The sequence below is a fragment of the Mustelus asterias genome, chromosome 3 (assembly GCF_964213995.1).
Source record: "Mustelus asterias chromosome 3, sMusAst1.hap1.1, whole genome shotgun sequence".
NCBI classification, from domain to species: domain Eukaryota; kingdom Metazoa; phylum Chordata; class Chondrichthyes; order Carcharhiniformes; family Triakidae; genus Mustelus; species Mustelus asterias.
The window spans coordinates 27,479,071-27,492,161 of record NC_135803.1 but is presented as its reverse complement, the minus strand read 5'-3'; the positions used below and the strand labels follow the sequence as shown (position 1 = coordinate 27,492,161).

General features: G+C 42.6%; 1 protein-coding gene across 2 annotated transcripts in view; it reads left to right on the top strand.

Annotated features, from left to right (window-relative positions):
* Positions 1-12,831, top strand: part of ece2a (endothelin converting enzyme 2a) — a 268,538-nt gene extending 255,707 nt beyond the window's left edge. For both annotated transcript variants that reach the window (XM_078202008.1, XM_078202016.1), the window contains one exon: positions 9,063-12,831. In XM_078202008.1, coding sequence (XP_078058134.1) covers positions 9,063-9,347 — 285 coding nt within the window. In that variant the 3' untranslated portion in view covers positions 9,348-12,831. The remainder of the gene's footprint in view (positions 1-9,062) is intronic.
* Positions 12,832-13,091: the final 260 nt, after the last annotated feature.

The window sequence follows — 13,091 nt, the reverse complement described above, 5'->3', positions numbered from 1 at the left end:
AGAAAACAAAAAAAAACTTCCCCACACTTCCCCAACTGTCACTCTCCACTGCAGCCCGAGCAGCACTCCCTCACTGAGACACCAACTGTCACACTCTACTGCAGCCCGAGCAGCACTCCCTCACTGAGACACCAACTGTCACACTCTACTGCAGCCCGAGCAGCACTCCCTCACTGAGACACCAACTGTCACTCTCTACTGCAGCCCGAGCAGCACTCCCTCACTGAGACACCAACTGTCACACTCTACTGCAGCCCGAGCAGCACTCCCTCACTGAGACACCAACTGTCACTCTCCACTGCAGCCCGAGCAGCACTCCCTCACTGAGACACCAACTGTCACACTCAGACACCAACTGTCACACTCACAAGGCCTTGGATCTTCAGGTAAGCGTTCTCCAAGGCGGCCTTCACGACACACGACAGCGCAGAGTCGCTGAGCAGAAACTGATAGCCAAGTTCCACACACATGAGGACGGCCTAAACCAGGATGTTGGATTTATGTCACATTATCAGTAACCCCCACAGCTTTCCCCCTGATCTTGCAGAATCTTACTAGCTGTTCTGTCTGGAGACAATACACATCTCTTTAACCTGTGTTTAATGTTCCCTCCACCCACATTATCTGTACCTTTAAGACCTGGCTGGCTGTAGAGATTTGCATTCTAATTAGTATTCTGTAACTTGATTTCTGTGTCTCTGTGTACTGTTGGAGAACAGATTTTCCCTCCATCTGACGAAGGGGCAGCGCTCCGAAAGCTTATGGTATTTGCTACCAAATAAACCTGTTGGACTTAAACCTAGTGTTGTGAGACTTCTTATTGTGCTTACCTCATAAAAGACAGAGGGTGGTGGTGGATGGAAAATTTTCAGACTGGAGACCAGTTACCAGCGGTGTACCACAGGGATCAGTGCTGGGTCCTCTGCTATTTGTGATTTTTATCAATGACTTGGAGGAGAGGGCTGAAGGGTGGGTCAGTAAATTTGCTGATGACACCAAGATTGGTGGAGTAGTGGATGAGGTGGAGGGCTGTTGTAGGCTGCAAAGAGACATTGATAGGATGCAGAGCTGGGCTGAAAAATAGCAGATGGAGTTTAACCCTGATAAGTGCGAGGTGATTCATTTTGGTAGGACAAATTTGAATGTGGATTACAGGGTCAACAGCAGGATTCTGAGGAATGTGGAGGAACAGAGAGATCTTGGGGTTCATATCCACAGATCTCTGAAGGTTGCCACTCAAGTGGATAGAGCCATGAAGAAGGCCTATAATGTGTTAGCGTTTATTAACAGGGGGTTTGAGTTTAAGAGCCATGGGGTTATGCTGCAACTGTACAGGACCTTGGTGAGACCACATTTGGAATATTGTGTGCAGTTCTGGTCACCTCACTATGAAAAGGATGTGGAAGCATTGGAGAGAGTGCAGAGGAGATTTACCAGGATGCTGCCTGGTTTGGAGGGTAGGTCTTATGAGGAAAGGTTGAGGGAGCTAGGGCTTTTCTCTTTAGAGCGGAGGAGGATGAGAGGCGACTTAAGAGAGGTTTATAAGATGATGAGGGGGATAGATAGAGTGGACGTTCAGAGACTATTTCCTCGGGTGGATGTAGCTGTTACTAGGGGGCATAACTATAAGGTTCACGGTGGGAGATATAGGAGGGATGTCCGAGGTAGGTTCTTTACTCAGAGTGGTTGGGGTGTGGAATGGACTGCCTGCTGTGATAGTGGAGTCAGACACTTTAGGAACTTTCAAGCGGTTATTGGATAGGCACATGGAGCACACCAGTATGATAGGGAGTGGGATAGCTTGATCTTGGTTTCGGACAAAGCTCGGCACAACATCGAGGGCCGAAGGGCCTGTACTGTCCTGTACTGTTCTATGTTTCTATTTTCTTTATTAACACTGCAATGAAGTTCCTGTGAAATTCCCTTAAGATGATTGTATTGGAACATGTTTGGTAAAGACTTGGAGAAGATGTAGTAAAAGGATGTTCCAGCAAAGCAAGGGTTAGTGTGGGACAAGGGAAAGAATACCATCCACATAGTGATATAGAGGGTCACATGGTGGTAGACTGTGTGTTGTAGAGTCTGGAAGTAACCAACATGGAGACAGCACCTTGGAGATGTACACAATAATGGGACCAATAAACAGTTTATATTCAACCACAAAAGCCTCCAGACCATTTTGTGAGAAACCAGACAACCTTATAACATTAGTAAGGAGCTTTTTTGAAATATATTTTGTGTCTTGATGGGCAGCACGGTGGCACAGTGGTTTAGCATTGCTGCCTCACAGCTACAGGAACTCGGGTTCAAATCCGGTTTTAGGTGTGGAGTTTGCCCGTCCTCCCTGTGTCTGCTTGGCTTTCCTCTGGGTGCTCCGTTTTCCTCCCACAGTCTAAAGCTGTGTAGATTAGGTGGATTGGCCATGATAAATCGCCCCTTTATGTCCCAAGATGTGTAAGTTAGATGGATTAGCCATGGTAAATGTATGGGCTTACAGGGATGGGGTGGGGGAACAGGGCCTCGGTGGAATGCTCTGTCAGAGTTCCCAAAACAACTAGCAGCATGCCAGCTTGAAGGATAGTACACAGGAATTAGACTACGCTAAGGGAGAACTGTTCTGTGCATACTCGCTGGGCCGAATGGCCTCTTCTGCACTGTCGGATGCAATGATAATCGCATCCCTCTAATAATCTGAATTAACCGAAAAGAAATTTCATATAATATCTATATAAAAATGTCTCTGTAAATGTAATTGTTTTGAAAGGTCTGTTTCGTAAATATGAGAAAATTCAAATAGGTGAAAGTCCGAATGTGGGCATCACTCCTGATATGCAGCTTCCGTTGGGATAAACTGTCTTTTATTCTTTCATATTTCTCTAGTCAGTCTTCAGCATAATGAAGCCCTACAAGATTAAAAGCTCAGAGATCAAACCACTTTAAAAACCTACAGTTGATGTCCCAACAGTGCTGAGGTTTGGCAAATTCCCAGCATCTATTTAATAGCAAGAGAAGAAGACTGAAGCCTCTGATGTCAATTATACTGCCCTCAACTAAAGCAACTTCCCACTGTACCTGCTACTAAATAATGATGGCTTATCCATAATTCATGTCTTCCTTCTGCTGTGCCTTTTCACTGTAATTCTGATGCAATGTCGTAGTCTGTTAAAGCTTAATGTGCCTTTTTTTGGTTTTTGCATGATCGTAGGAGTGCCTCATTTCTAACCCATCTAGCAATCTGTAATATAGCAATTCCTCCAAACATAGTGCATTCGCGTTTTGTTATTTAAAACTGGAGTATCATATATTAATTTCACTATGAAATATTGCCAAATATGTTGCTAACGTGCAATTTTTAAAAATCTGTTATTGAATAGCGTTTAGCTGCTGACAGCTCTAGACTGGCCAGTAGTTAACCTAACGATGTGAGAATGGGTACCAGCTTTCAGGCGCTTGATGGTATCAACGGGGTACAAATTCTACCAGTTTAAAGGCTCAGCTTGCTATTTTTACAAAGGTAAAAACACAGTTGAGGTTTCTACTGACTGTGCTCACACTCCTTGCTGAAGAACTGGACACATCATCAGGCATGCATAACAAATGTAAGAATTTGCATTTTGCGCAGTTACAATAAGGTCTGAGATCCCATCACTGGTGTTCGTTTACTCTTGTGAAATTCATTCAGAATTTAAGATCAGCTGGAAGCACAAATGGAGCTCGTGCATTTTAGCACATGGCAGGTCCTGTAAATTACATATTTTTCCTACTTTTGTGCATATGATACTTACTGTGGTGGCAAGAAATGTGCAGACAGAGCATGCGATTGCTGTGGATTCTTGAAATGAATTGGCAGTCAGTTACAGGTCAAATTGCAAATCAGAACACTGGCTTTGATTGGCAGATCAATTAAAAACTTGGGAGTGATTGTGAAGCAGGCATGTTCTTAAAGACAGCGAGCCGAAACATAAAGTATTGCAAGATTGTTCGGTATCTGTCAGAAACAGACACAAATAAATACAAGGGATAGAATTGATCCCAATTTTAAAAATTCTTGTTTGCACCTAGTTTGGAGCTAGTCAACTATTTTCCATTAGTCTTAAATCACTTATCCGCGATCTGCCACAACTGTTGAAAGAAATCAGGGCTGGCCTGGGATTCAATCATGGAAAAAAGAGTGACGCAGTCACTATAGTAGAGTAAGCTTCTCTGTGATTCTGGGAGGCGGTGGCCTCCTGGTATTATCGCTAGGCTATTTATCCAGAAACTCAATGTTCTGGATACTCAGGTTCAAATCCTGCCATGGCAGATGGTGGAGTTTGAATTCAATAAAAAATATCTGGAATTCAGAATCTACTGATGATCTTTGCCAATTGTTGGATAAACCCATCTGGTTCACTAATGACCTTTAGAGAAGGAAATCTACTGTCCTTACCTGGTCTGGCTGACATATGACCTCAGAGCCACAGCGGTGTGGGTGACCCTCAACTGCCCTCGGGCAAATAGGGATGGTCAATAAATGCCGGCCAGCCGGCGACACCCATGTCCCACGAGTGAATAAAAAAATTTAATAAGCGTTGCAGAGACCTTTGCAGGAAACAACACACTGAAGTGGTGCAGTGATTCTGTGATGACATACAGTATTGGAAAGACTTCTGGTATATCAGGAGGAAGCCAAAGTTTATCACACACAAAGGCAATTTCATTAAATTAAATAAGTAAGTCATTGCAGCTTGAAATAATGTAAATTTCCTATGATGTGATCGCAGCCATATGGACTGATAATTATACAAGTGAAAAATAAATATTGTGCACCAGTGATTCATCGCTTTACATTGATAGCCACTTAAAGTCATGAATAGAGCTCTGAGGATTCTATTCTAATATCCATCCAGAATCAGGTTGGAACAGATACCTGTTTTTAATGAACTCACCTTCAATTGTTTTATATTTTCAGGACCTAAACTGGAATATTGTAGAGCTGAGTCTTCAATAAAAAATGGCATTCTGTGGGAAGTACTATAAAAGACAGATTTATTTTGCGATTAAAAGGAAAAGGTCGTTAACCCATTAAACTCATTTACAACCTACCCAATCGTGGACTCACCTATAAATCTCATGAGGTCAAACGGCAGAAGCACGCCCTCTTGTTCAAATGTAATCTTTCCCAGATCTATATAAAATTGTGTCGCTCTAAAAATCTGAATGCATTATTCCCTCAATAAAATGTATTTCTTCCTGTTAATTGGCTTCACTACAATCCCTGTCCAGTTTAAAAGTACCAATCTTCTCGTGGCATAGCACATACTGTTGAATAACTCGTAAAACAGTGCCACACGCACTGTGAAGGTCTGTGTCCGTATTCACACAAGCCAATTTATGATTAAATAATTCAATTGCTGTTTGTGCTCTCCTTCACATGTTATTCATTTAAGTTTTGCCCTATGATGGACTCTATAAGGCACTTGCTCGCACATGGCCTTTGAGAGCTCCAAGGTTTGTGGATGGGGTGTGTATCCAGGTTGCAGATTGCTCCATGGAGGCCACTACCTTACAGAGCGATTCTCTGACAGAACATGAAGCTTTTGTCTTCCAAAACCCCTCCAGTGGCGGGGGGCGGGGGGGGGGGGGGGGGGGGGGGGGTGCGGTGCAACAAGACAATCCAAATGTTATTTTACTTCCCAACAGCAAGTATATCATCCCAGGCAGCCGTGGATCCTGCAACTGCCTATTTGGCATGTCATTAAATATTGGCTGTACTATCAAACAGAAATCATGCTGTTTGGCAGCATTTCTTGCTTTGTGATAGAGATCAAGCATCACCATCATGGGGAGGGAAGTTGACAGCACCGTGGGCCGGAAAGGAATTCTGGGGATAACAGAGAGTCATCAGTTTGAAAGGACTCCCATTAATCAGTTGTCACCTCTGGAAGAGGGAATGATGTGGAAGGGGGTGAGATAGTGGTAGATTGCTATGAATAAAAGCTGCAGCAGTAACAGAATGACTCATCATGACAAACAAGACCAACCCATTTCTCGGCATGATATCAGCGACGAATTGAAATAAACATATTATAGAATTCCATGAAGATCTTTTATCACAAAATTTGTAGCTTGGTAATTACTCCCTTTTTGTATTGAATTTATTTTAGCATTTAAAAGTTCAGATATACTCCAGTGTGGCAACCCTGCTGATATCTTATCATCATAAATTTGTCCTTACTAATCGGTTTCTAGTCTGTTCCATCACCAATAGATGCCCATCCATCGGGTTCTTCCCTGGATCATTATCAATAGGCATTCACCCATAAATTTCCTTTGCGGCATCACTAATGGAGCGGGATAAGAATTTGCATGGGAGATCTCCTTTCCTTTGCTGTATGTTTGGTGTAGGTCTGTGTGGATCCGAGAACGCTATTTCTTTGAGGTTTCGCCTGATTTTCTGTCAGTGATAAGGAGGAAAGTCAGGAAAGCTACAAGAATTACAGGTCCAACTCTCAAATTTAGGTTCAAAATTATTTGTTTTTCGCTCATGGGGCGTGGATGTTGCAGGCCGTGCCAATATTTATTGTCCATCCCTAATTGTCCTTGAGAAAATGGTGGTGATCTGGCTTCGTGAACCACTGCAGTCCTTGAGATATAGGTGCATCTACACTGCAGTTAGGAAAGTGGCCTCGAAGAACTCCAAGGCTGATGGTAGTGACAGCAGTGGGGTCAGGTGGAGGGTGCAGATTGTTCCAGCGATGTCACTGTGTTACAGTGCAATCATCTAGCAGAACATGGACTTCACAACAGTGGTGTGGCTGTACCCACATCTCAAGGTCAACAGCGGTTCAAGAAGTCAGCTCATCATTCCATGTTCACCTGCCTCCACCCCAATTATTCCACCTTCTCCTATACCACCCAGACAGCTCCAGCTTTCTTCCCACACCATATCCCCTCCTACACCATCTCTGCTCCCACACCATCTCCTCTCCCACACCATCTCCTCTCCCACAGCATCTTCCCTCCCACACCATCTTCCCTCCCACACCATCTTCCCTCCCACACCATCTTCCCTCCCACAGCATCTCCCCTCCCACACCATCTTCCCTCCCACAGCATCTCCCCTCCCACACCATCTTCCCTTCCACAGCATCTCCCCTCCCACACCATCTCCTCTCCCACAGCATCTTCCCTCCCACAGCATCTCCCCTCCCACAGCATCTCCCCTCCCACAGCATCTCCTCTCCCACAGCATCTCCCCTCCCACAGCATCTCCCCTCCCACGCCATCTCCCCTCCCACGCCATCTCCCCTCCCACGCCATCTCCCCTCCCACGCCATCTCCCCTCCTACGCCATCTCTGCTCCCACACCATCTCCCCTCCCACACCATCTCCCCTCCCACAGCATCTCCCCTCCCACACCATCTTCCCTCCCACAGCATCTCCCCTCCCACACCATCTTCCCTCCCACACCATCTCCCCTCCCACACCATCTTCCCTCCCACAGCATCTCCCCTCCCACACTAATTACACTTCTCCCCTCCAACCCACTCCCCTCATCCCACAGCTCCACAGATCTCAGTATTGTCTAATAATTTTGCTAATAATATTGGATAAATAATTCATAATAACATTGTCTTTTGGTAGTTGTGAAGTGGTTTCACTGGAAGCCAAAGGAACATTTGATGATATGAAGATATTTGAAGATTGAGTACAACATTTGAGCCTTTCTCGGTGGCATGGTGGCACAGTGGTTAGCGCTGCTGCCTCACAGCACCAGGGACCCGGGTTCGATTCCTGGCTTGGGTCACTGTCTGTGCGGAGTCTGCACGTTCTCCCTGTGTCTGCGTGGATTTCCTCCGGGTTTTCTCCCACAGTCCGAAAGACGTGCTGGTTAGGTGCGTTGGCCATGTTAAATTCTCCCTCAGTGAACCCAACAGGTACCAGAGTGTGGGGACGAGGGGATTTTCACTTCATTGCAGTGTTAATGTGGGCCGACTTGTGACACTAATAAATAAACTTTAACTTTAGTAGATGATCATCCTCTGGCACGAGTGGTATGTGTGTAATTTGCCATCACAAGCCTGCATGGTATTCAGTTTCTGCTGTAGGCCTCATCATTATATATGTTATGTTATGAATGGTGATGAACCTATATTTATTTGCCTCTGAATATCTTTCTTCCAGCACAACTTTGTGCCATCTGCAAATTTACTGCAAACACTTTAAATATTATTTATGAATATCATGAGCAGCTAACATTCCACAATTAATCCCTGGGATAATCCTCTGGTCACAGCTGTCTAATAAACCTTACAAGCATTGACCACAACTATTAAGTTTCTGTTATTCTGTGAATTTATTGTCTGATTAATAGTTTCTCCCTTATCAAAAAAAAAGTTTTATTTTTCATTGTTTCTTTTCTTAACAGGATGTGAGCAAATCATAGTCCACATCACTCATCACATGACCATTTTTGTTCTATTGTATCCTCAAAGAAATTAAGAATTCCATAAAATTTTAGATTTCTGTTGGACTGAAATTGTTTACACTTTGAACCATTCTTTTTCACAAACTTTTATTTTTCCTAAGTTGATGTCAATGCAAAGTGCTCTTTACCTACTTTACTTCTAACCTTATCTCCTCAAGTACTCTTGAATACGTTCATCTGATCCTGTTGGTGTTTGAACATAAGACCATAAGATATAAGAGCAGAATTAGGCCACTCGGCCCATCGCATCTGCTCCGCCATTCAATCATGGCTGATATTTTTCTCATCCCCATTCTCCTGCCCTTTTCCCATAACCGCTGATTCCCCTAACATTGAAGCATTCTGCCTCTTATCGATAATTAATTTATATTATTCCATTTATATGGATTCATCTTTAACTAGAAGAAAGGGGTGAAAACAGCTGTAAAAATATTTAAATTTCTACTTTTTGCAACACAGTGTTGACCCGCCTTCAAAACGTTTGGACCTTTGATTGGTCTAAAAGCAAGGGCATATCAGAGACAGAGAAAAAGGAAATTGTGCAGTGTGTCGTTGGAAACAAGATTGTTAAGTGTTTCCTTCTTTATTTCAGGTTAGTCGCATTCTGCGGAAGGGAGGACGCTTTATTTCCATCACATTCGCGCAGCCTCATTTTCGGAAGCCGCTTTATGCCAAAAGGGATTACATGTGGTCCATCAAACACCGAACCTATGGAACTGACTTCCATTATCATTTCTACACCATGACCAAAGGAGAAAACCTGTCTTCTGGTGATCAGGAACTCGAAGATAAATGTTCACAGAGAACAGAACCCGAGGCCACAGCTTATCTCCAAATCACTGAGGAGGAAGACTACCTCAATAACATTGAATTTTAATTAGCAAATGAATTCCAGGAAAGGATGTGTACAAGCCAAAAACATAAGCCAATAGAGTATGACCAGTGGGAAAATCGCATCTGGTACACTGGCGAAAGGAAAACAAGAAAGAAAACTAGATTGAGGAGCTCTGACCTGTCAAGGCATAACACAGAGGTTCTTAACCAGGGTGGGTGCAGCCCCCAGATATCTGCCAAAAATAATCAATGTGTAGAATGTGGGATAGAATCCTTTGAGCCTCGCTGCCTTCATATTGAATGTTTACTATACTATCACAATGAAGCTTCCTGATTTTTGGGGAGTGGGACAAAGTGTTTAGATCAATAGGTGATGAGAGTGAGTGAATGAAGTGGTCAGGTAGATGGTGCACAAGTGATGTGACCTTGGTGTATTTGCCCCAGGGTTGCACAGCGTCCCAGCCTCGCAGTTTGGACTCCCAAGCCTTTCTCGTCTTTGTTTATGTTTTTGCTGCTTTAGTTTTCTTCCTTCTTATTAGATTAGTGATAGATTGCACAGACCCTCAGCTCCCTTCTCCCTCAGGGTGATTCTACTGCTCTACGGGTTACTTTCTGAATTCTTCACATATATTGCCAGGGAGAGGGATTTTGCATCATTTGAGATCCAGTATTATCTTTATTCAAGTATCTTGATTGAATCCCCACCCTCCACCTTAAGCATTCAGTCGCTGCACCACCTGCAGTGTGTAGCACCTATAAGATTCATTGCAGCAACTCACCAAATCGTCTAATACAGCATCTTCCAAACCTGTGACCTCCGAAAAACAAGAAGGACGAAAACAGCAGATCCATGGGAATACCAGCACCTGCATGTTCCCCTTCTAGTCACAAACCAATCTGCCTTGGGACTATATATATCACTGTTCCTTCACTATCATTGGGACTCTCTTCCTAACAGCATTTTAGATGTACCTACACCACATGCACTGCAATAGTTCCAGAAGATGGCTCACCCCCACCTTCTTGAGGGAATTAGGAATGTCAATAATCAATAAATGCTTGCCTTACCAGTGATGTTCACATCCCATGAACAAATTTTTTAAATCTTCAAACTGTATTTCAACTCATCCAAAATGGCTGCCTGGCCCTTATTCCTAAACCGAGTCACATTTATCCATCAACCCTGTCTTCAATAATTTACATTGGCTCCTGTTTCCCCAACCCCATGTTTAAAATTCTCATCCCCATGATTCAATCACTATATTCCCCAGAATCCATCCCCATCTCTGTCCCTTCTCCCATGTCTCTAAATCGTGGGGCAGAGTGAGCTGGGATTCACAAGAGGCTGAGTTGGAGGAATACATAGCACTTGATAGATTGTAAAGCTGGAGAATGATACACAGATAAGAAAGAGCAAGGCCACTAAAGGATTTAAACACAAGGAGGAGAATTTTAAGTGTGCAGTGTTGGGGGACTGGCAGTCAATATAAGGCAGAGAAGAGAGTGATGGGTGAGTAGAACATGATGTGGTATAGGACAGACTTGTCAACCAAAGGGCTAGAAGGGGTTTTCAGATGTCTGCCAGATGTGACTGTAGAATGTATAAAATGCAAGTCTTGCTACATTCACCTACACAGCTTCCTAACAATTTTTTTAACTCACACTTAAGAGTCACGGATGTTCAATTCATCAGTAATTGAACTTTGCCACTCATGCAGACATGAAAAGGCTTGTAGCTATAATACATTACTACACCTCTTACCCAAACTTCACTCTGGTGTCCAGGCCCTCACAAGAACCTACCTCGAAAACAAAATGTGCCATTTATGTTAGATTACATAGAATACATAGCACCAAAACAAGTTACTCAGCCAAACCATTCCATGCCAGTGTTCATGCTCCAGACAAGCCTCCTTTCTCTCTAGCTATCAGCATGATCCTCAATCCCCTTCTCCCTCATGCATATCTAGCTTCCACTGAAATGCACCCCTATAGTTCACCTCAACCATACCCTGTGGTAATGAATTTTATATCCTCACCATTCTTTGGGTAAAGAGGTTTCTGGTGAATTATATATTTGATCCCTTGGTGACTACCTTATACTGCTGCCCTCTCGTTTTGCTCTACTTCCCAAGTGGAAATAGCTTATCAAAGATAATTTTTCAAGAGAAAAGAGATACAGCTTTTTCATTCTTCCCTAATCTTTATAAACTCGCAGTTCTGGTATCATCCTTGCAAATCTTTTTTACATCCTCTCCAGTGCCTCCATATATTTTTTAGAAAAATGGCAATCAGAACTGTAAACAGTATTCCAATGATCTAACCAAGGTGCAAGATACATTGAGCCTGACTTCTCAGTTCTGACACTCTAGAAATCAACTGTAGTGCTTAATTTGCCTTTTTATGGCCTTATTAGACTGCATTGCTACTCTTAGTGATTAATGCATTTGTACTCTCAGATTCTGTTGCTTCTGTACTCCGTTTAGATTTTTATTTTTCATGTAATATGTAACCGCTTTATTTTTCTTACCACAATGTAATACCTCACATTTATTTGTGTTGAAATTCATTTGCTAATTATATGCCCATTCTGCAAGTTTATTGATGTTTTCTTGTAATTTGTTACAGTTCATTTCCCCGCAGATTTGGTTTCATCCACCAGTTTGGTGGTTTTGATTCCAGAGGATAAATGTTAACATAAATGTGCACAACTGTGGTCCCAGCACTGATCTTTGGGCATTTGCTTCCCGCTTTCTGTCACTCTGAATAGCTACCCTTTTCCTCTTGCAGCTATCCATTCTGCTACTTGTACCCTGATACAGGGGAGGCGATGGCCTAATGGTATTATCACTAGACTATTAATCCAGAAACTCAGCTAATGTTCTGGAACCCAGGTTTGAACCCCATCATGGCAGCTGGCAGAATTTGAATTCAGTAAAATATATCTGGAATTAAGAATCTGCTGACGACCATGAAACCATTGTCGATTGTCGGAAAAACCCATCTGGTTCACTAATGTCCTTTAGGGAAGGAAATCTGCCATCCTTACCTGGTCTGACCTATATATGGCCCCAAACCCACAGCAATGTGGTCGACTCTTAACTGCCCTCTGAACAAGGGCAACTAAGGATGGGCAATATTTGTTGGTGAGCCAGCAACGCCCATGTCCCACGCATGAAGAATAAAAAGGAATTTTAAAATTCTGCCTTTATTCATCACTCTTTACAGCACCTTATCAAAGATATTTTGAAAATCTAAAAAAGATTGCATCTACTGAACTACTGTGGTCTACTCTGATACCTATTCAAAGAATTCAATGAAATTTGCCAAGCAAGACTTTCCATTTGCAAATCCATGATAATTATTGATCATAACATGTGTATAATAATACACATAATATGTGTATTTTCTATGTGCTTTTCTATTTTCTCTTTCAGAAGGGAGTCCTATATCTTTCTTTACATTAAGATGACTGCGCACGTTCTATCATTCTTCTTAATTATAGATTTAACTTTAGCTATCCACTGGTCCTCTGGCACTACACCTTTTTTTAACTAATTATTAAATATGTATCAGAGTACATCTGTCATCTCTTCCGTAGATTCTTCTAAAATGCACAAAAACAATCCATGTGGCCCAGTGGGGGATTTATTCTCTGAGTTTATTTAAAACCTCTTTTTTTATTTTAAATGTGTGTTATATCATTTCTAATCTCATTTTCTGATATTATCTCCACCTGAAGTAATAAATATTGGAAGAAAAACTGTTTTTTAACATTTCTGCCATT